At 43.1% G+C, this 19,972-nt stretch overlaps 1 protein-coding gene across 5 annotated transcripts in view; it reads right to left on the reverse strand.

Moving 5' to 3' along the window:
- Positions 1–18,905, reverse strand: part of LOC124014225 (CREB3 regulatory factor-like) — a 30,324-nt gene extending 11,419 nt beyond the window's left edge. The window contains exons 1-6 of one of the 5 annotated variants that reach the window (XM_046329042.1): positions 18,473–18,905; positions 10,169–10,270; positions 8,605–8,664; positions 5,118–6,354; positions 4,320–4,514; positions 3,772–3,961 (exon numbers count right to left, since the gene is read on the reverse strand). In XM_046329042.1, the coding sequence (XP_046184998.1) occupies positions 3,772–3,961; positions 4,320–4,514; positions 5,118–6,354; positions 8,605–8,664; positions 10,169–10,270; positions 18,473–18,487 (1,799 nt within the window). In that variant the 5' untranslated portion in view covers positions 18,488–18,905. Of the gene's footprint in view, positions 1–3,771; positions 3,962–4,319; positions 4,515–5,117; positions 6,355–8,604; positions 8,731–10,168; positions 10,359–18,472 lie in introns of all 5 variants that reach the window. The other 4 variants (XM_046329034.1, XM_046329026.1, XM_046329058.1 and 1 more) reach the window with 4 other exon arrangements.
- Between the last annotated feature and the right edge of the window lie 1,067 nt (positions 18,906–19,972).

A 19,972-nucleotide genomic window follows, 5' to 3' on the forward strand; every position in this document is an offset into this window, starting at 1 on the left:
TGACATTAGCAGTAGTAGTAGCAGTGACATTAGCAGTAGTAGCAGTGACATTAGCAGTAGTAGCAGTGACATTAGCAGTAGTAGCAGTGACATTAGTAGTAGTAGCAGTGACATTAGTAGTAGTAGCAGTGACATTAGTAGTAGTAGCAGTGACATTAGTAGTAGTAGCAGTGACATTAGTAGTAGTAGCAGTGACATTAGTAGTGGTAGCAGTGACATTAGTAGTAGCAGTGACATTAGTGGTAGCAGTGACATTAGTGGTAGCAGTGACATTAGTAGTAGCAGTGACATTAGTAGTAGCAGTGACATTAGTAGTAGCAGTGACATTAGTAGTAGCAGTGACATTAGTAGTAGCAGTGACATTAGTGGTAGCAGTGACATTAGTAGTAGTGGTAGCAGTGACATTAGTAGTAGTGGTAGCAGTGACATTAGTAGTAGCAGTGACAGTTGTAGCAGTGACAGTAGTAGTAGTGACATTAGTAGTAGCAGTGACATTAGTGGTAGCAGTGACATTAGTAGTAGCAGTGACATTAGTAGGAGCAGTGACATTAGTAGTAGCAGTGACATTAGTAGTAGCAGTGACATTAGTAGTAGCAGTGACAGTAGTAGCAGTGACATTAGTGGTAGCAGTGACATTAGTAGTAGTGGTAGCAGTGACATTAGTAGTAGTGGTAGCAGTGACATTAGTAGTAGCAGTGACAGTTGTAGCAGTGACAGTAGTAGTAGTGACATTAGTAGTAGCAGTGACATTAGTAGTAGCAGTGACATTAGTAGTAGTAGTTGTGACATTAGCAGTAGCAGTTGTGACATTAGCAGTAGCAGTGACATTAGCAGTAGCAGTGACATTAGCAGTAGTAGTGACATTAGTAGTAGTGGTAGTAGTAGTAGTGACATTAGTAGTAGTGACATTAGTAGTAGTAGTAGTAGTAGTAGTGACATTAGTAGTAATAGTAGCAGTAGTAGTGACATTAGTAGTAGTGGTAGCAGTGACATTAGTGGTAGCAGTGACATTAGTGGTAGCAGTGACATTAGTAGTAGTGGTAGTAGTAGTAGTGACATTAGTAGTAGTAGTAGTAGTAGTGACATAGTAGTAGTAGTAGCAGTAGTAGTGACATTAGTAGTAGTAGTAGCAGTAGTAGTGACATTAGTAGTAATAGTAGCAGTAGTAGTGACATTAGTAGTAGTAGTAGCAGCAGTGACAGTAGTAGTAGTAGCAGCAGTGACATTAGTAGTAGTAGTAGCAGCAGTGACATTAGTAGTAGTAGTAGCAGCAGTGACATTAGTAGTAGCAGTGACATTAGTAGTAGCAGTGACATTAGTAGTAGCAGTGACATTAGTAGTAGCAGTGACATTAGTAGTAGCAGTGACATTAGTAGTAGCAGTGACATTAGTAGTAGCAGTGACATTAGCAGTAGCAGTGACATTAGCAGTAGCAGTGACATTAGCAGTAGTAGCAGTGACATTAGTAGTAGTAGCAGTGACATTAGTAGTAGCAGCAGTGACATTAGTAGTAGTAGTAGCAGCAGTGACATTAGTAGTAGTAGTAGCAGCAGTGACATTAGTAGTAGTAGTAGCAGCAGTGACATTAGTAGTAGTAGTAGCAGCAGTGACATTAGTAGTAGTAGTAGCAGCAGTGACATTAGTAGTAGTAGTAGCAGCAGTGACATTAGTAGTAGTAGTAGCAGCAGTGACATTAGTAGTAGCAGTGACATTAGTAGTAGCAGTGACATTAGTAGTAGCAGTGACATTAGTAGTAGCAGTGACATTAGTAGTAGTAGTAGCAGTGACAGTAGTAGTAGTAGTAGCAGTGACATTAGTAGTAGCAGTGACATTAGTAGTAGCAGTGACATTAGTATTAGTAGCAGTAGTAGTAGTAGTAGTAGCAGTGACCTTAGTAGTGACATTAGTAGTAGTAGCAGTAGTAGTAGTAGTAGCAGTGACCTTAGTAGTAGTAGTAGTAGTAGTGACAGTAGTAGTAGTGACAGTAGTAGTAGTAGTAGTAGTAGTGACATTAGTAGTAGCAGTGACATTAGTAGTAGCAGTGACATTAGTAGTAGCAGTGACATTAGCAGTAGCAGTGACATTAGCAGTAGCAGTGACATTAGTAGTAGTAGCAGTGACATTAGTAGTAGTAGTAGTAGTAGCAGCAGTGACATTAGTAGTAGTAGTAGCAGCAGTGACATTAGTAGTAGTAGTAGCAGCAGTGACATTAATAGTAGCAGTGACATTAGTAGTAGCAGTGACATTAGTAGTAGCAGTGACATTAGTAGTAGTAGTAGCAGTGACAGTAGTAGTAGTAGTAGCAGTGACATTAGTAGTAGTAGTAGCAGTGACATTAGTAGTAGCAGTGACATTAGTATTAGTAGCAGTAGTAGTAGTAGTAGTAGCAGTGACCTTAGTAGTGACATTAGTAGTAGTAGCAGTAGTAGTAGTAGTAGCAGTGACCTTAGTAGTAGTAGTAGTAGTAGTAGTGACAGTAGTAGTAGTAGTAGTGACAGTAGTAGTAGTAGCAGTGACATTAGTAGTAGCAGTGACAGTAGTAGCAGTGACAGTAGTAGTAGTAGTAGTAGTAGTAGTAGTAGTAGTGACAGTAGTAGTAGCAGTGACATTAGTAGTAGCAGTGACATTAGTAGTAGCAGTGACATTAGTAGTAGCAGTGACATTAGTAGTAGTAGTGACATTAGTAGTAGTGACATTAGTAGTAGTAGTGACAGTAGTAGTAGTAGTGACAGTAGTAGTAGTAGTGACAGTAGTAGTAGTAGTGACAGTAGTAGTAGTAGTGACAGTAGTAGTAGTAGTGACATTCGTAGTAGTAATAGTGACATTAGTAGTAGTAATAGTGACATTAGTAGTAGTGATAGTACTGGTATTAGTAGTAGTGATAGTACTAGCAGTGTTAGCATTAGCAGTTATAGTACTAGCAGTGTTACCACTAGCAGCGATAGCACTAGGAGCAGCAATAGTAGTACGAATAGTAGTAGTGATAGCAATAGTAGTAGTACTAGTAGTGATAGCAGTGCTAGTAGTAGTGATAGCAGTGCTAGTAGTAGTAGTAGTGATAGCAGTGCTATATTTATAGTAGTAGTGATAGCAGTGCTAGTAGTAGTAGTAGTGATAGCAGTGCTAGTAGTAGTGATAGCAGTGCTAGTAGTAGTAGTAGTGATAGCAGTGCTAGTAGTAGTAGTAGTAGTAGTGATAGCAGTGCTAGTAGTAGTAGTGATAGAAGTGCTAGTAGTAGTAGTAGTGATAGCAGTGCTAGTAGTAGTAGTGATAGCAGTGCTAGTAGTAGTAGTGATAGCAGTGCTAGTAGTAGTAGTGATAGCAGTGCTAGTAGTAGTAGTGATAGCAGTGCTAGTAGTAGTAGTAGTAGTAGTAGTGATAGCAGTGCTAGTAGTAGTAGTAGTAGTGATTTGTAAGTCGCTCTGGATAAGAGCGTCTGCTAAATGACTTAAATGTAAATGTAAATGTAGTAGTAGTAGTAGTAGTAGTGATAGCAGTGCTAGTAGTAGTAGTAGTAGTGATAGCAGTGCTAGTAGTAGTAGTGATAGCAGTGCTAGTAGTAGTAGTAGTAGTAGTAGTAGTGATAGCAGTGCTAGTAGTAGTAGTAGTGATAGCAGTGCTCGTACTAGTAGTAGTGATAGCAGTGCTAGTACTAGTAGTAGTGATAGTAGTAGTAGTAGTAGCATGTATCAAAGTTAACTGTAACAAAGCAGAAAGAGAAGGTTCTGGAGAACAAGAGTTGAACAGGGTTTCAAGGTGAGTATCCAGTACCTGGATGCCAGTTTGTTCTTCTCCTTGCGGGAGCGTGGGCGGGCTGTGAGGGGCAGCTCGCTGACCGGGGTCAGATCACTGATCACCTTGTTGAGCTTACGCAGCTCGTTCCCGATCTGCAGCAGCTTGCGAGGGTTAGGGGTCAAGTCCTCCACATCTGTCCGCCGAGACTTCTTCAGAGTGTACTTCCCTGTTCACACAGCCAATCACAGAGCCAGTTAACCACTAAGACATGTCCCTTAGCAGGGACAGTCAGACACATTTGTATCTCAAATGGATTAATTAAAAACCCCAAAATGTACACTATAAATAATGGAATAACAATGTTACATTTGTAACCTACATACATTATCAGGGTAGAATGTACTGTATGATGTGATCTACTGTAATCGATGAACTATGAAGAGTGTGGCTTCCATCGAGTGCATGTGTAAATGTGGGAATTCATACTTCTTCACAGGATTGTAGTGCAATAGATATTTTGTGGTGTGTGCTTGTACATGTCACAACTTACCAGATGTGTGTGTTTATGATAAAGTGTGTCTCACCGTGGTGTGGGCCATTCCTCTGGTACATGTTGCTGGGCAGGGTCTCCCTGTCCCACTCAGAGGGCTTGAGCAAGCATTCCTGCTTGGAGGGGGTGAGCTGCTCGCTGTACTCCCAGAAGTAGCGGCGTTTGCCCCTCTTCCTGGAGATACCTGCCGTCAGCCCCTTCACGTCCTCCACCGCGTCATTGTCACATCCTGATCACAACAGGAAGGGAGGGAGGGGGAGAGCGAGACACAATTGAGAGAAAGAAGGACCAGAGAGAAAATATTAGCAAGGGAGATAAGGGTGAAGGTAGAGATAAATATGGAGAGAGATGAAGAGAGATGAAGATGGAGAGAGCGAGGATGAGAAAATGGCAGAGGGTGAGTCGATCAGAGAGCCTTCCACATATAAAACAGCTTAAATAAACCCTTGATTATACTGTTCCATCTCAGAGCACGGCCAGGGTCACACTAACACCCACCCAAAGCAGAAACATGACCCCATTCTCAAGATCCATTTATAATCCTGACTCACTGGACCACAATGGGCCAGGCCAGGGACTCCCAACAGGGAATAAGTTCACCAATCAGATATTTCCTTTCCGTGGGACTCTGCAGTTACAAAGATATTCCCATCCAGAACTCTAAGGGATCATTACTATTACAGGAAGCTGACATTTGTAATAAACTGCCGTTCTGAAGAGAGCACCTGCAGCAACTCCAACCTCACTTCACATGGAAAAACAAAATGGTTGCTATAAAGGTACATGCTTGGGCTCGGGGCCAATGTGAGTCTCAAAAAAGGTGAATGTCTACCTGATATATGGCTACCTGGCTCGGAGAAGGCGTCGCTCATGTCATCATCTTTATCCCCCTCATAATCATCGTCCTCCTCATCTTCCTCATCATCATTCTCAGAGAGCTCATGCTCGCTTCCAAAACCCTCATCATGATCTTCATCAAGATCTTCATCCAGCTCCACCCCCTCAGCATCCTCTTCATCCTCCCCCACCTCCTCCTCCTCTTCCTCCTCCTCTTCAACCTCTTCCTCCTCCTCAGTGAGGGCTTTCCCGGCCAGCCTGGCTCGGGTTAGGAACAGAGAGTAGTTGTGCTCCTCCTCCTTCTTCTTGTCAGAGACTGGGTCAGTCCCACTGGCAGTCACCAGGGTCTCGCTGGCCCCAGCCCCAGCTACAGGGTAGTGGAGCATAGGGGGCACAGCGCCAGACGTGCCCACTGAGGCGGGTGGCATCTCCCGGCGAGGCAGCTCTACCGTCTTCTCATAGGCCAGGGTGCTGGCGGAGGCAGAGGCGGAGGCTGCAGTAGCAGGAGCAGCCACGGGGGCAGCACAGCCAGATGTGGTGGCCAGCTCTGGGGGCTTGCTGCTGTATGTGAAGTGGTTTTCAGCCTCAACCTGATGGGAGGCCATGGGCATGTCGACTAGGGGCCGGTGGGGCATGCTAATGCGAACCTTTGCCTTGCGCACGTAGTCATTGCAGTGGTAGCCCAGGGTGGCCATCTTGCTGGTTCCCTGGGCCTTGGACATTGTCTCTGTGCTGGAGGGGACAGGCCAGGTGGCCTTCTGGGAACCCTTGGCAAAGTCACCCAGGGGGTTCTTGACCAGGTTGGAGCAGGAAGAGGAGGGGCCCGGGCGGGCGGCTGTCTTCTTGCTCAGGGAGAGTGGGTGGAGGGAGGTGTGCTGCTTCTGGCCCCCTATCAGCAGATCAGGGTGGTAGAGTGTGTCACACACAGGGGGCTGCGAGTCCTCGCTGTTGAGCTGAGCCAAGGTGGGGGTCCGGGCAATCACCTCCTCGTCTTGGTAAGGGCTGGAGAAGTCATCCAGGCCTGCCTCCTTGGTGCCCCAGATGTCACAGCTGGTGAAACGGGTGTACTTGGTCAGGTCCTCCCAGTACGTATCCCACTGCTCAAAGTTCGAGCTGTAGGCCGGATCGCTGTCCACCAGCTCCATTAGGTGCTCCCCACACTCCATCTCCTTGCAGTCCCCCACCGTGAAGTGATCAACTCTAGGACTTAGGCAAGCAGTCATTTCTCTGTCCTGGGGAGGAAAAGAAAGTACAGAGATGAAAATAGTGCATAGAATTTACATTATTTCCTGGGATAATTATGCAACCATCTTCAATCAACAATATTCTGTGTAAATATATATTTTTTAATTTGTTATTGTATTGTCATAGCGTGTTGTGTTCTCTACTACACCACCTGTCTGGTCTCTCTGTGTATATTTATTATGGATACCCATTAGCTGTTGCCAAGGCAGCAGCTACTCTTCCTGGGGTCCAAACACATTAAGACACTTACATAACACGTAAAACAAAAGATAAACAGTACATCAGATAACATTACTACACCGCTACAATACAAAATGTATAATACCACCATACAACAATATTACAATGTACGTGTAAGTATGTGGGTGTCTGTACCGTGTGTGTGTGTGTGTGTGTGTGTGTGTGTGTGTGTCTCTTCACAGTCCCGCTGTTCCATAAGGTGTATTTTTATGATTCTACTGCTTGCTTCAGTTACCTGATGTGGAATTCCATGTAGTCAAGTATTTTAAAAGCATTTCACTACACCTGCAATAACTTCAGCTTAATATGTGTATGCAACAAATCAAATTTGATTTCTATGTAGTATTGTGCGCCTCCCATAGTATGTTCTGGACTTGGGGGATTGTGAAGAGAACTCTGGTGGTATGTCTTGTGCTAGCAGTTTAAACAGACAGCTCGGTGCATTCAGCTTGTCAACATTTCTCACGAAAAAACAAGTAGTGATGAAGTCAATCTCTACTCCACTTTGAGATATGAGAGATTGACATGCATATTATTAATATTAGCTCCCGGTGTACATTAAGGGCCAGCCTTGCAGCCATGTTCTGAACCAATTGTAATTTTCCTAAGTCCCTCTTTGTGGCACCTGACCACACGACTGAACAGTAGTCTAGGTGAGACAAAACTCAGGCCTGTAGGTCATGCCTTGTTGATAGTGTTGTAAGGCAGAGTAACGCTTTATTATGGACAGACTTCTCTCTATTTTAGCTACTGTTGTATCAATGAGTTTTGACCATGACCATTTACAATCCAGAGTTACTCCTAGCAGTTGAGTCACCTCAACTAGCTCAATTTCCACATTTTTACAAGATTTTGTTGGGGTTTAGGGTTCAGTGAAGGATTTGTCTTTTAAATTAAATATTTAAAGGGGGTCCTGTGTAGCTCAGTTGGTAGAGCATGGCGCTTGTAACGCCAGGGTAGTGGGTTCGATCCCCGGGACCACCCATACGTAGAATGTATGCACACATGACTGTAAGTCGCTTTGGATAAAAGCGTCTGCTAAATGGCATATATTATTATTATATTTATATTAAATATTTAGGACTAACATTTCTTGCCACCCATTCTGAAAATAACTACATCTCTTTGTTAGGTGTTGCAGTAATTTCAGTCGCTGTAGTAGCTGACGTGTATAGTGTTGAATAATCTGCATACATAGACACACTGGCTTTACTCAAAGCCAGAGGCATGTCGTTAGTAAAGATTGAAAATAGTAAGGGGCCTTGACAACTGCCCTGGGGAATTCCTACTTCAACCTGGATTATGTTTGAGGCTTCCATTAAAGAACATCCCTCTGTGTTCTGTTAGGTAACTCTTTATCCACAATATAGCAGTCATTTCTGTAAGTGCTGTGTCCTCCCCTATAAGGGTGCTAAAAGTCTGTTGTCAATTTGTTTACTGTATAATAGCATTGTATCTGGTCAAACACCATTTTTCCCAAAAGTTTACTAAGATTTGGTAACAGACCGATTGGTCGGCTATTTGAGCCATTAAAGGGGACGGTGGAATTCTTGGGTAGCGGAATGACTTTTGCTTCCCTCCAGGCACGAGGGTACACACTTACTAGTAGGCTTAGATTGAAAATATGGCAAATAGGAGTGGCAATATCATCCCCTATTATCCTCAGTAATTTTCAATCCAAGTTGTCAGACCCTGGTGGCTTGTCATTGATAGACAACAATAATTTTTTCACCTCTTCCACACTCACTTTACGGAACTCAAAATGACAACGCTCGTCTCTAATAATTTGGTCATTTATACTTGGATGTGTAGGTACGGCCTACGTTGCTGGCATGTCATGCCTAAATTTGCTAAACTTGCCAATGAAAAAGTAGTTGGAGTTTGCCTTTTTGCCCAAAATGTAATTTAAGGTGCACCAAAGCTTTTTACTATCATTCTTTCTATCATCTGTAAGCTGTGATCCTGCCCGGAGGCTCCTCTGCACGGAGAACACTTACCAGTTCGTACATGAAGTCTGGGTCTGTGTTACTCGCCAACAGGTCCGTGCTGGTCAGCGCCTGATCAGCAAAAGTATAATTTTGAAAGAAATCCCCAAAGGGAAGATCCATTCCACTGATGCCGGGCTAAGGGGAAATAAACATTCCAAACTATTCAACCTGTTGCAATTCCTGTTGTCCTGTTATAATACTCTGAAGAACATATTTAAATACCACTTTTCCATTTCAGAGTGAACGGAGATAATTATACTGAACAAAAATGCAACATGTAAAAGTGTTGGTCCCATGTTTCATGAGCTGAAAATAAAATATCCCAAAAATGCTCCATATGCACAAAAAGCGTATCTCTCATATTTTGTGCACAAATTGGTTTTACATCCCTGTTAGTGAGCATTTCTCATTTGCCAAGTTAATCCATCCACCTGACAAGTGTGGCATATCAACCATGTGCTGGGGACAATAAAAGGCCACGCTAAAACGTGCAGCTTTGTCACACAACACAATGCCACAGATGTATCAAGTTGAGGGAGAGTCTAGTGGTTAGTGCCATTGGCATGCTAACTGCAGGAATGTCCACCAGAGCTGTTGCCAGGGAATTGAATGTTACATTTCCCTACCATAAAGCCGCCTCCAACGTCATTTTAGAGAATTTGGCAGTATGTCAAACCGGCATCACAACCGCAGACTGTTGCCAGGGAATTGAATGTTAATTGAATGTTTACCACAACAGGCAGGACCTCTACATCTGGCTTCTTCACCTGAGGGATCGTCTGAGGGGGGAGGGTAGGGTTGCTGAGGAGTATTCCTGTCTGTAATAAAGCCCTTTTGTGGGGGCAAACTAATTCTGATTGGCTGGGCCTGGCTGCCAAGTGGGTGGGCATATGCCCTCCCATGGCTGCAACCCTGTCATGTGAAATCCATAGATTAGGGCCTCTATTTATTTCAATTGACTGATTTCCTTAAATGAACTGTAACTCAGTTAAATCTTTGAAATTGTTCCATGTTGCATTTATATTTTTGTTCAGTATAGTTGTAGTTTAAAGAAGCTACCCGTTTTAAACTAAGGTCATAAGGCAATTACAATAGAAGTTACATTCTGTAAGAATCAATGGGCATATATATAAAATTAACTTAAAAGTACATTTTAATTCATTAATTATTTAAAATTGTAATTAATGGATGCACCAACTGCAGATTGCCCCTTTAACTAAATGTTAAGCATGGAGAGTAACAGTGAACAAACAACATTTGTGGGGTTGGGACAGCCTGGATAAAAAGGGGAATGTTCCCATGGACGTGGGAAATCGCCATAGGCTGTCTGTTCACTGACAGCTGTATCAAAGACTTTTCTAACTAACCGGCTCATTGTTCCATCTGTGCCCATATCATCCACATTGTAATTGCAGGGCAACTAGACTGAGGTCTGTCAGTTTTAAGCTCCAGACTGTCCATTAACTGTCCAGCAACCTAGTTGTTTTCGCTTCAGAAGTTGGTCAATTGCAAGACTATAGAGAGACAACTGGCTAAAGCTGGACGACGTCTAAAGAACCCTCCCTTCCATTACCTGAGGCATCGCCGAGCACCGATCTCTGTTCCTTATTGTGAATGTTTCCTCCACCTCGTGTCCCAGTCGTCTTCGGATGATGTCAACCGACAGTAGAAAAATCTATGAGTTAAGTAACAAAAAGAGTCTTCTTTATTGTGGAAAACTCTGTGAACTCATGGAAGTCTAGTTCTCGTCTGATGCCTGGTGTCTGGAGAGAGATGAGAACACAGGGGGAATGGAAGGGTTCAATTAGTAAGATATTACATATGTTTGCACATTTTCCCACTTCCCCGCCTACAATCTTATACGCCAAAAACACATAATACTGTCACTTAGCCTGCAAGCTGAGATTCTGTGCAGATAGTCAAACACGGCTTCTGAGAGCGACTGTCAAGACCGGCTGTTCATTTAAATCAGAACACATAGCCTACTTCTATCAACTCTAGTGTGATAGATCTTAACTCATGACTGTTGGTTACACTCAGTGCAAGACTGGGGGGGGGGCTTCCATGTTTGTAAAAGAGACAGTCGAAGCCGAGCAAAGTTGCAGACATTGTCCGATTGCAGCATTTCAGATCCAGAAAATACACTGGGAGCCCTCCCTGCACACAGCAGATTAGTTTGATGCGAGACAGAATGAGCATTGAATAAACACTGTGTCTAGGCTATTTTTAAAACGACACTAGCTAGCTACCATTCCCCGCTGCCAACGAAGAGTCACAAAGAGAGGGAGCAGAGTCACTGGACCCCGTTTGCATAACAAATCATGAGAAATATGCTGGGGAGGGAGGCCACTGTGCTGGCCAGCTGTGACACAGAGCAAAACAACCCAGCTCCTCTAGTGGTGGATGACATTTTCCACCTGGTTTGCCAACTCAGTCAAATGAGCTTCTTATCACCCCTGTCTGCTTTTCACACAGCAGCTTTTGCCCGCAGAGGAAAAACACCAACAGAAAAACACCACCTCCTCTTCTCTCTGCCTGCCACAGCATCACACAGAGACACACAGACACGGCAGCATAGCCTGCAAAGTAGAGCAGTAGCACTGGCTGAAACTAGTTACGCATACCTAGTCCGTATGTTACTGGTTACGCATACCTAGTCATACCTAGTCCGTATGTTACTGGTTACGCATACCTAGTCAGTATGTTACTGGTTACGCATACCTAGTCAGTATGTTACTGGTTACTCATACCTAGTCAGTATGTTACTGGTTACGCATACCTAGTCAGTATGTTACTGGTTACGCATACCTAGTCATACCTAGTCAGTATGTTACTGGTTACGCATACCTAGTCAGTATGTTACTGGTTCGGAGGACCTGAGCCCATACCTAGTCATACCTAGTCAGTATGTACCCGCACAGCCAGAAGAGGACTGGCCAGCCATAGCCCGGTTCCTCTCTAGGTTTCTTCCTAGGTTTTGGCCTTTCTAGGAGTTTTCCTACTGATATCCTGATGTACGAAGGGCTATATAAATAAATTTGATTTGATTTGTTCAGTATGTTACTGGTTACGCATACCTAGTCAGTATGTTACTGGTTACGCATACCTAGTCATACCTAGTCAGTATGTTACTGGTTACGCATACCTAGTCAGTATGTTACTGATTACGCATACCTAGTCCGTATGTTACTGGTTACGCATACCTAGTCCGTATGTTACTGGTTACGCATACCTAGTCCGTATGTTACTGGTTACGCATACCTAGTCCGTATGTTACTGGTTACGCATACCTAGTCCGTATGTTACTGGTTACGCATACCTAGTCCGTATGTTACTGGTTACGCATACCTAGTCCGTATGTTACTGGTTACGCATACCTAGTCATACCTAGTCAGTATGTTACTGGTTACGCATACCTAGTCAGTATGTTACTGGTTACGCATACCTAGTCATACCTAGTCAGTATGTTACTGGTTACGCATACCTAGTCAGTATGTTACTGGTTACGCATACCTAGTCATACCTAGTCAGTATGTTACTGGTTACGCATACCTAGTCAGTATGTTACTGGTTACGCATACCTAGTCCGTATGTTACTGGTTACGCATACCTAGTCCGTATGTTACTGGTTACGCATACCTAGTCCGTATGTTACTGGTTACGCATACCTAGTCATACCTAGTCCGTATGTTACTGGTTACGCATACCTAGTCATACCTAGTCCGTATGTTACTGGTTACGCATACCTAGTCCGTATGTTACTGGTTACGCATACCTAGTCCGTATGTTACTGGTTACGCATACCTAGTCCGTATGTTACTGGTTACGCATACCTAGTCCGTATGTTACTGGTTACGCATACCTAGTCCGTATGTTACTGGTTACGCATACCTAGTCCGTATGTTACTGGTTACGCATACCTAGTCAGTATGTTACTGGTTACGCATACCTAGTCAGTATGTTACTGGTTACGCATACCTAGTCAGTATGTTACTGGTTACGCATACCTAGTCAGTATGTTACTGGTTACACATAGCTCACCTTAAAAGCGAGATGTGTTGATGAGTCTTAAAATGCCATGCAAAGGAAAAGTAATGTGCTGCGAGTGCAGTCCTGGTCCTGAAAATACACACACCTGTTAGAGCCACTCAGATGAGGGCGATTGTGTTTTGGGAGGCACTGTGGGGAAGCCCTTGCTGCAATGTGCTGATGCCATGCGAAACTGCCTGCCAGCCTGGCTACTGCACTCTGCCATTTTAATATCCTTGTCCTCTCTACACAGAAACATCCCCCTGGACATTAAAAACACACTGCGTGGTGCCTTACTGCAACAGTTTCTAAAATGCACGCTACAGAGTAGGCCTCTCTCTTACGCTTACGATTGACCACTCACTTCCTAGTCAGATTTCTCTGATGATAGGATTCTGTTGACGGCAGAATGTAGAAATGAAAGGAAGGCCGAAATAATTGCAGATTTCAGACATAAACAACGGTGCGCCCCACACCTGATATTGACAGCACTGTAGTCAAACTAGATTAGGGCAGGCTCCATGTTTTAAACTTGTTGGCGCAAGATTTTGAAATAGGAGATCACGACTAAAGCATAATGGGCTCTTCAGTATGCTATGCAGACAGGTTAAGTTAGTTTACTATGGGCACTGACATATGGGTCACAATCAATTATTTATATATACACTAGATGACAGACAGGGAGCACTGTTCTGAAGCCACCGTTGATCCATTTTACTACTCCTCCCCCCACGGCTGATCCATTTTACTACTCCTCCCCCCACGGCTGATCCATTTTACTACTCCTCCCCCCACGGCTGATCCATTTTACTACTCCTCCCCCCACGGCTGATCCATTTTACTCCTCCCCCCACGGCTGATCCATTTTACTCCTCCCCCCACGGCTGATCCATTTTTCTACTCCTCCCCCACGGCTGATCCATTTTTCTACTCCTCCCCCCACGGCTGATCCATTTTCTACTCCTCCCCCACGGCTGATCCATTTTACTACTCCTCCCCCACGGCTGATCCATTTTACTACTCCTCCCCCCACGGCTGATCCATTTTACTACTCCTCCCCCACGGCTGATCCATTTTACTACTCCTCCCCACGGCTGATCCATTTTACTACTCCTCCCCCACGGCTGATCCATTTTACTACTCCTCCCCCCACGGCTGATCCATTTGACTACTCCTCCCCCACGGCTGATCCATTTGACTACTCCTCCCCCACGGCCGATCCATTTTACTACTCCTCCCCACGGCCGATCCATTTTACTACTCCTCCCCCACGGCCGATCCATTTTACTACTCCTACCCCACGGCCGATCCATTTTACTACTCCTACCCCACGGCCGATCCATTTTACTACTCCTCCCCCACGGCCGATCCATTTTACTACTCCTCCCCCCACGGCTGATCCATTTTACTACTCCTCCCCCACGGCTGATCCATTTTACTACTCCTACCCCACGGCCGATCCATTTTACTACTCCTCCCCCCACGGCTGATCCATTTTACTACTCCTACCCCACGGCTGATCCATTTTACTACTCCTACCCCACGGCTGATCCATTTTACTACTCCCCCCTACCATTGTAAAATAACTTTTGGAAGCTAGAGAAATCCATTTACATTGGTTTTTGCCATGTTTATTCTATCACAGACACCTTAAAGCATCCTTTTAAAAATTGTGTTATGTGAGCTGCACATGCAAATCAAAAATATTGCAAGCCATTTTACTTAAAGTTTAATTTTTAAAATATTAGTGTTACTGTCCCCACTAAAACCTAAAAAAAAACATAAATACATGTTAATTTGTCCTTGAAATATTTAATTGAAATACTGTGTAATTCCATTCATTCCTTTGGAGGACTGCTGCTGAGGATTACCAATATGGCCGACCGGTGGCTTCAAAGTCTCTCATTGGCCAATACATAGCATCAGCAATCTATTTTTTGTATATATCATTGGTCACAATGGATGTCACAAGCTGCTCCTGACGGACATTAAACTTCACTATGCATTAGCTGGCTTCAAAGGTCTCAACACAATTGGAAAGGCATTAAGCCATAGGCATTAAGCCACAGGCCTTAGGAAACATGAGCCCACTTCACAATCTGATTGTGTGGGGAATGACAGATACAAAGGACAGTCATACTCCTGTACCAACTTCAGGTTGGGATGGTCTCACTCATAAGCACACAAAAAACATTAAGGCTAAACCAGCCTGAGACGCATAGTAGGTGAACGGATGATCTCCGCATATGTGGTTCCCACCATGAAGCACGGAGGAGGTGCTTTGCTGGTGACACTGTCAGATTCAAGGAATACTTAACCAGCATGGCTACCACAGCATTCTACAGTGATACCCCATTCCATCTAGTTTACGCTAAGTGGGACTATCATTTGTTTTTCAACAGGACAATGACCCAACACATATCCAGACTGTGTAAGGGCTATTTCACCAAGGAGTAGTGATGGAGTGCTGTATCAGATGACCTGGCCTCCACAATCACCCCGACCTCAATCCAATTGAGATGTTTGTGATAAGTTAGACCGCAGAGTGAAGGAAAAGCAGCAAACAAATGCTCAGCATGTGGGAACTCCTTCAAGACTGTTAGAAAAGCATTCCAGGTGAAGCTGGTTGAGAAAATGCCAAGCCTGTGCAAAGCTGTCATCAAGGCAAAGGGTGGTTACTTTGAGGAATCTAAAACATATTTTGATTTGTTTAACACTTTATTGGTTACTGCATGATTCCATGTGTTATTTCATAGGTTTGATTGTCTTCACTATTATTTACAATGTAGAAAATAGTTTAAAAAAAATAAAGAAAAACCCTGGAATGAGTAGTGCCCAAACTTTTGACTGATATTGTATATAAATATCGTCAAAGATAATATTGTGATAATCTACTTTATCAACCCCGTCACCAACTAATATGCTTCACAAAAAAACAAACAAAACAAAAAACATTGGTGTGAAGGCCAGCATAGGTATATTTTAGAAACACAGGGACCTCTCCTGTGCACCTTTTGCAGCACACCAAAAAAATATATCACTGGCATATCCAAGTTTCATATCATTCTGCTAATATTGAAGGTAGCGTTCTACAGAAAAAGCTCCGCTTCCGTGCTGAACTGAATCCTTGCCACGTGTGTTGGCTTTATAATATAATAACAGAGAGATAATAATCTCAAGTGTGATAGGTAGTGGTAGCAGGAATTATTTGTCGTCATCTCCATTCGCTAATTAATTACACAGAGATATAGCTATGTTTCTACAACTACATTAGAAAAGTAGGCTATAAACATGGCAAGATGAGTCACGCAAACTTATACTATCGGGCAAATTCTATCAATATCATGCAAGCATATTTATAGGTCTAGGGCCAATACCAAAACAAACCAGGAAGCAAATGCAGTACCAGCAACCTTATAATAATTAACTGACTACTACGCCTGAGAGACAATACAGAGAAATGTCCTAACTTCAAGGGGTTGTTTGTTTACCATTAAATGTTCAGTGTACATCTAGATAGCCTAGATGTTTTAAATTGCATTGATTTTGTCTGCAAGGCTGGCAACATTTGAGATACTGTACTACCAATATACGAAATGGACTGCTTCAGGATTATTGTTGAATTTCTGTAACAACGAAGTTTAGGTCCGTTTTATTATCTCAGTTATTACCATGTTATTATTATCACAAAGTTATCCAATACACTGAGGCAGACATCTTTCTTTCATGTACTCTGAAGGATATACTTCTGGTCTAACCACCACAGCTGGTAATGACAACCTTGCTTTGAGGACATGTTGAGCAAAGAGTCAAGACAAGAATGTGTGTGGTATTCTCAGCATGCAGAGCACTCCACATCAAATTTGCAACACTGGTCACCCCTAAGTTTACAGGGGCAAATCGATCATGTAGGAAAGAATTACAGCAGAAATGGGCTAAGTCTTCAGATTTACCACGTATAAACTACGCTGAACAAAAATATAAAACGTAACATAAATTGTTGGTCCTATGTTTCATGAGTTAAAATAAGATCGCAGAAATGTTCCACACACACAAAAATTGTATTTCCCTGAAATGTTGTGTACAAATTTAAGCATTTCTCATTTTCCAAGATAATACATCCATCTGACAGGTGTGGCATATAAAGAAGCAAATTAAACAGCATGATCATTACACAGTTGCACCTTGTGCTGGGGACAATAAAAGGTCACTAAAATGTGCAGTTTTGTCACAGAACACAATGCCACAGATGTCTCAAGTTGAGGGAGCCTGCAATTGCCATGCTGGCAGAGGAATGTCCACCAGAGCGGTTTCAGGAGAATTGAATGTTAATTTTTCTACCATAAACTGCCTCCATTGTCATTTTAGAGAATTTGGCAGTACCGGGCTCACAACCGCAGACCAAGTGTAACCACAACAGCCCAGGACCTCCACGTCCGGCTTTTTCATCTGCGCAGGGGGGGTACTGAGCAGTATTTCTGTAGGAAATAAAGCCCTTTTGTGGGGAAAAAAAAACTCCTGAGTGGGTGGGCCTAAGCCCTCCAAGGCCTACCCATGGCTGCACCCCTGCGCTATGTGAAATCCATAGAATAGTGCCTCATTTATTTATTTCAATTGACTGATTTCCTTATATGAACTGTAACTTAGTAAAATATTTGAAATTGTTGCATGTATATTTTTGTTCAGTATAGATATAGGACTAGATGTCTAGCGTTACACGCGATGAGGATGGACGATCTAACGTTAACTACACAGCATAATACCTCTGCAATACAGGATTGCAGTGAGCAAAAAATAACTAATATAATCACTAATCAACTGAATTAATAGTTTGAGGCTGACTCAACATGGATCCCAACACAAACAAGTACAACGTCAAACTAACTACTACTATCCTGGGCCAACACCCACGTAATCCAACAGCCCTATTGGTCAAAGCGCAGTTATAGCCCGCCTCCAGATATGCACGAATGGTCGGCTTTACTGTCAATAGCAGGAGATTTCATTGTAGGTTGAGACTGAAAACAACAAGCAATTTAAAAGGATTGTTTTTGTGGCCTAAATAGCTGACTAAATACATGCAAAATGACCCCTTGACAGGCAGAATTCGCATAGGAGATCATTTTTCTGAGGTCTATGTAATCATCGTATAAATTACTGAGGGAACACGCATATCTAGTTAGTCAATATTATAAACACACGACGTGAATATATCGGTGATACTGAACAAAAGTAGGCATTGACAACCGTCCCGACTAGCTGACGCCCTTCAATCCCCGAAATGCCAATTTGTCAACAAACTCGGTCAAATGCTGTCTTTATTCTTTGCCCAATTTACCTAGAATGTTCTAGATCTTTTTTTCTCGAGCTCTGTAGCAGCATGGTGGGGGTGGGGGGCGTGTACCCTAAGAGGATGTTGATTTTACTTGACCCAAAAAGCATTAATGGGGAATGCCTGATTCACAGCACCTCGTTTCAACACCCGCATGACCCCCCAAAACAAATGTAAAAAAATCATAATCTAGATGTCAATCTTACAAATACAAATAATTTCGTAAACAAAAATGCAAGCTATTGAAAGGAGCTACATTGTGCATGCACATATATATAGTTGTCGTGATACAAAAAAAATGGTTTGTCAAATAAGTGAGACGTTTTAGTTCAGCACGATTTAACACCAAAATAGCTCAATCTTGTTCCCTACCAACTAGCTCCAGTATGGCCTCCGTCCCGCCCCTCTCACAGCAGCACGATATAACCAGCTAACCAAGACAAGAGGTAACAAGCATACAACGAAGAAACATTATCCACAAAGTTTGGCAAATGGTTTTAAAAACGTTCAGCTCACCTTTAGAAACCCCATATGAACGTTTTGTGTCGTGTTTCGCTTCGTGTTTATTCCTATCTGAGCAATAACAAAGCAATTTCAATGGAGTCCACGCTGCCTTTCTCTTGCGTTTGTTTTGTTTTTCTTCTTCCTGACGGGTTCGTTGGAAAGCGCGTGACTACCGAGTCACCTGGTCCTTCACTGACCAATCGCACTGAAGCTTTAAGCTTGACCCAAAACATTGCACCTAAATTACAGTATACTACTGCACACAATGCAGAGCATTGCACACACTTCCGATGCTGTAATACCGTTATCCAGACATTTTTATAAATAGGGAAGTAATATACATACTTCAATAATGGCACCTATATACAGTGGGGCAAAAAAGTATTTAGTCAGCCACCAATTGTGCAAGTTCTCCCACATGAAAAGATGAGAGGCCTGTAATTTTCATCATAGGTACACATCAACTATGAAAGACAAAATGAGAAAAATCCAGAAAATCACATTGTAGGATTTTTTTATGAATTTATTTGCAAATTATGGTGGAAAATAAGTATTTGGTCACCTACAAACAAGCAAGATTTCTGGCTTTCACAGACCTGTAACTTCTTCTTTAAGAGGCTCCTCTGTCCTCCACTCGTTACCTGTATTAATGGCACCTGTTTGAACTTGTTATCAGTATAAAAGGCACCTATCCACAACCTCATACAGTCACACTCCAAACTCCACTATGGCCAAGACCAAAGAGCTGTCAAAGGACACCAGAAACAAAATTGTAGACCGGCACCAGGCTGGGAAGACTGAATCTGCAATAGGTAAGCAGCTTGGTTTGAAGAAATCAACTGTGGGAGCAATTATTAGGAAATGGAAGACATACAAGACCACTGATAATCTCCCTCGATCTGGGGCTCCACGCAAGATTTCACAACATGGGGTCAAAATGATTAAAAGAACAGTGAGCAAAAATCCCAGAACCACACGGGGGGACCTAGTGAATGACCTGCAGAGGGCTGGGACCAAAGTAACAAAGCCTACGATCAGTAACACACTACACTGCCAGGGACTCAAATCCTGCAGTGCCAGACGTGTCCCCCTGCTTAAGCCAGTACATGTCCAGGCCCGTCTGAAGTTTGCTAGAGAGCATTTGGATGATCTAGAAGAAGATTGGGAGAATGTCATATGGTCAGATGAAACCAAAATATAACTTTTTGGTAAAAACTCAACTCGTCATGTTTGGAGGACAAAGAATGCTGAGTTGCATCCAAAGAACACCATACCTACTCTGAAGCATGGGGTTGGAAACGTCATGCTTTGGGGCTGTTTTTCTGCAGAGGGACCAGGACGACTGATCCGTGTAAAGGAAAGAATGAATGGGGCCATGTATTGTGAGATTTTGAGTGAACACCTCCTTCCACCAGCGAGGGCATTGAAGATGAAACGTGGCTGGGTCTTTCAGTATGACAATGATCCCAAACACACCGCCGAACGAAGGAGTGGCTTCGTAAGAAGCATTTC

Source organism: Oncorhynchus gorbuscha, linkage group LG02, assembly GCF_021184085.1.
Source record: "Oncorhynchus gorbuscha isolate QuinsamMale2020 ecotype Even-year linkage group LG02, OgorEven_v1.0, whole genome shotgun sequence".
In the NCBI taxonomy this organism is placed as follows: domain Eukaryota; kingdom Metazoa; phylum Chordata; class Actinopteri; order Salmoniformes; family Salmonidae; genus Oncorhynchus; species Oncorhynchus gorbuscha.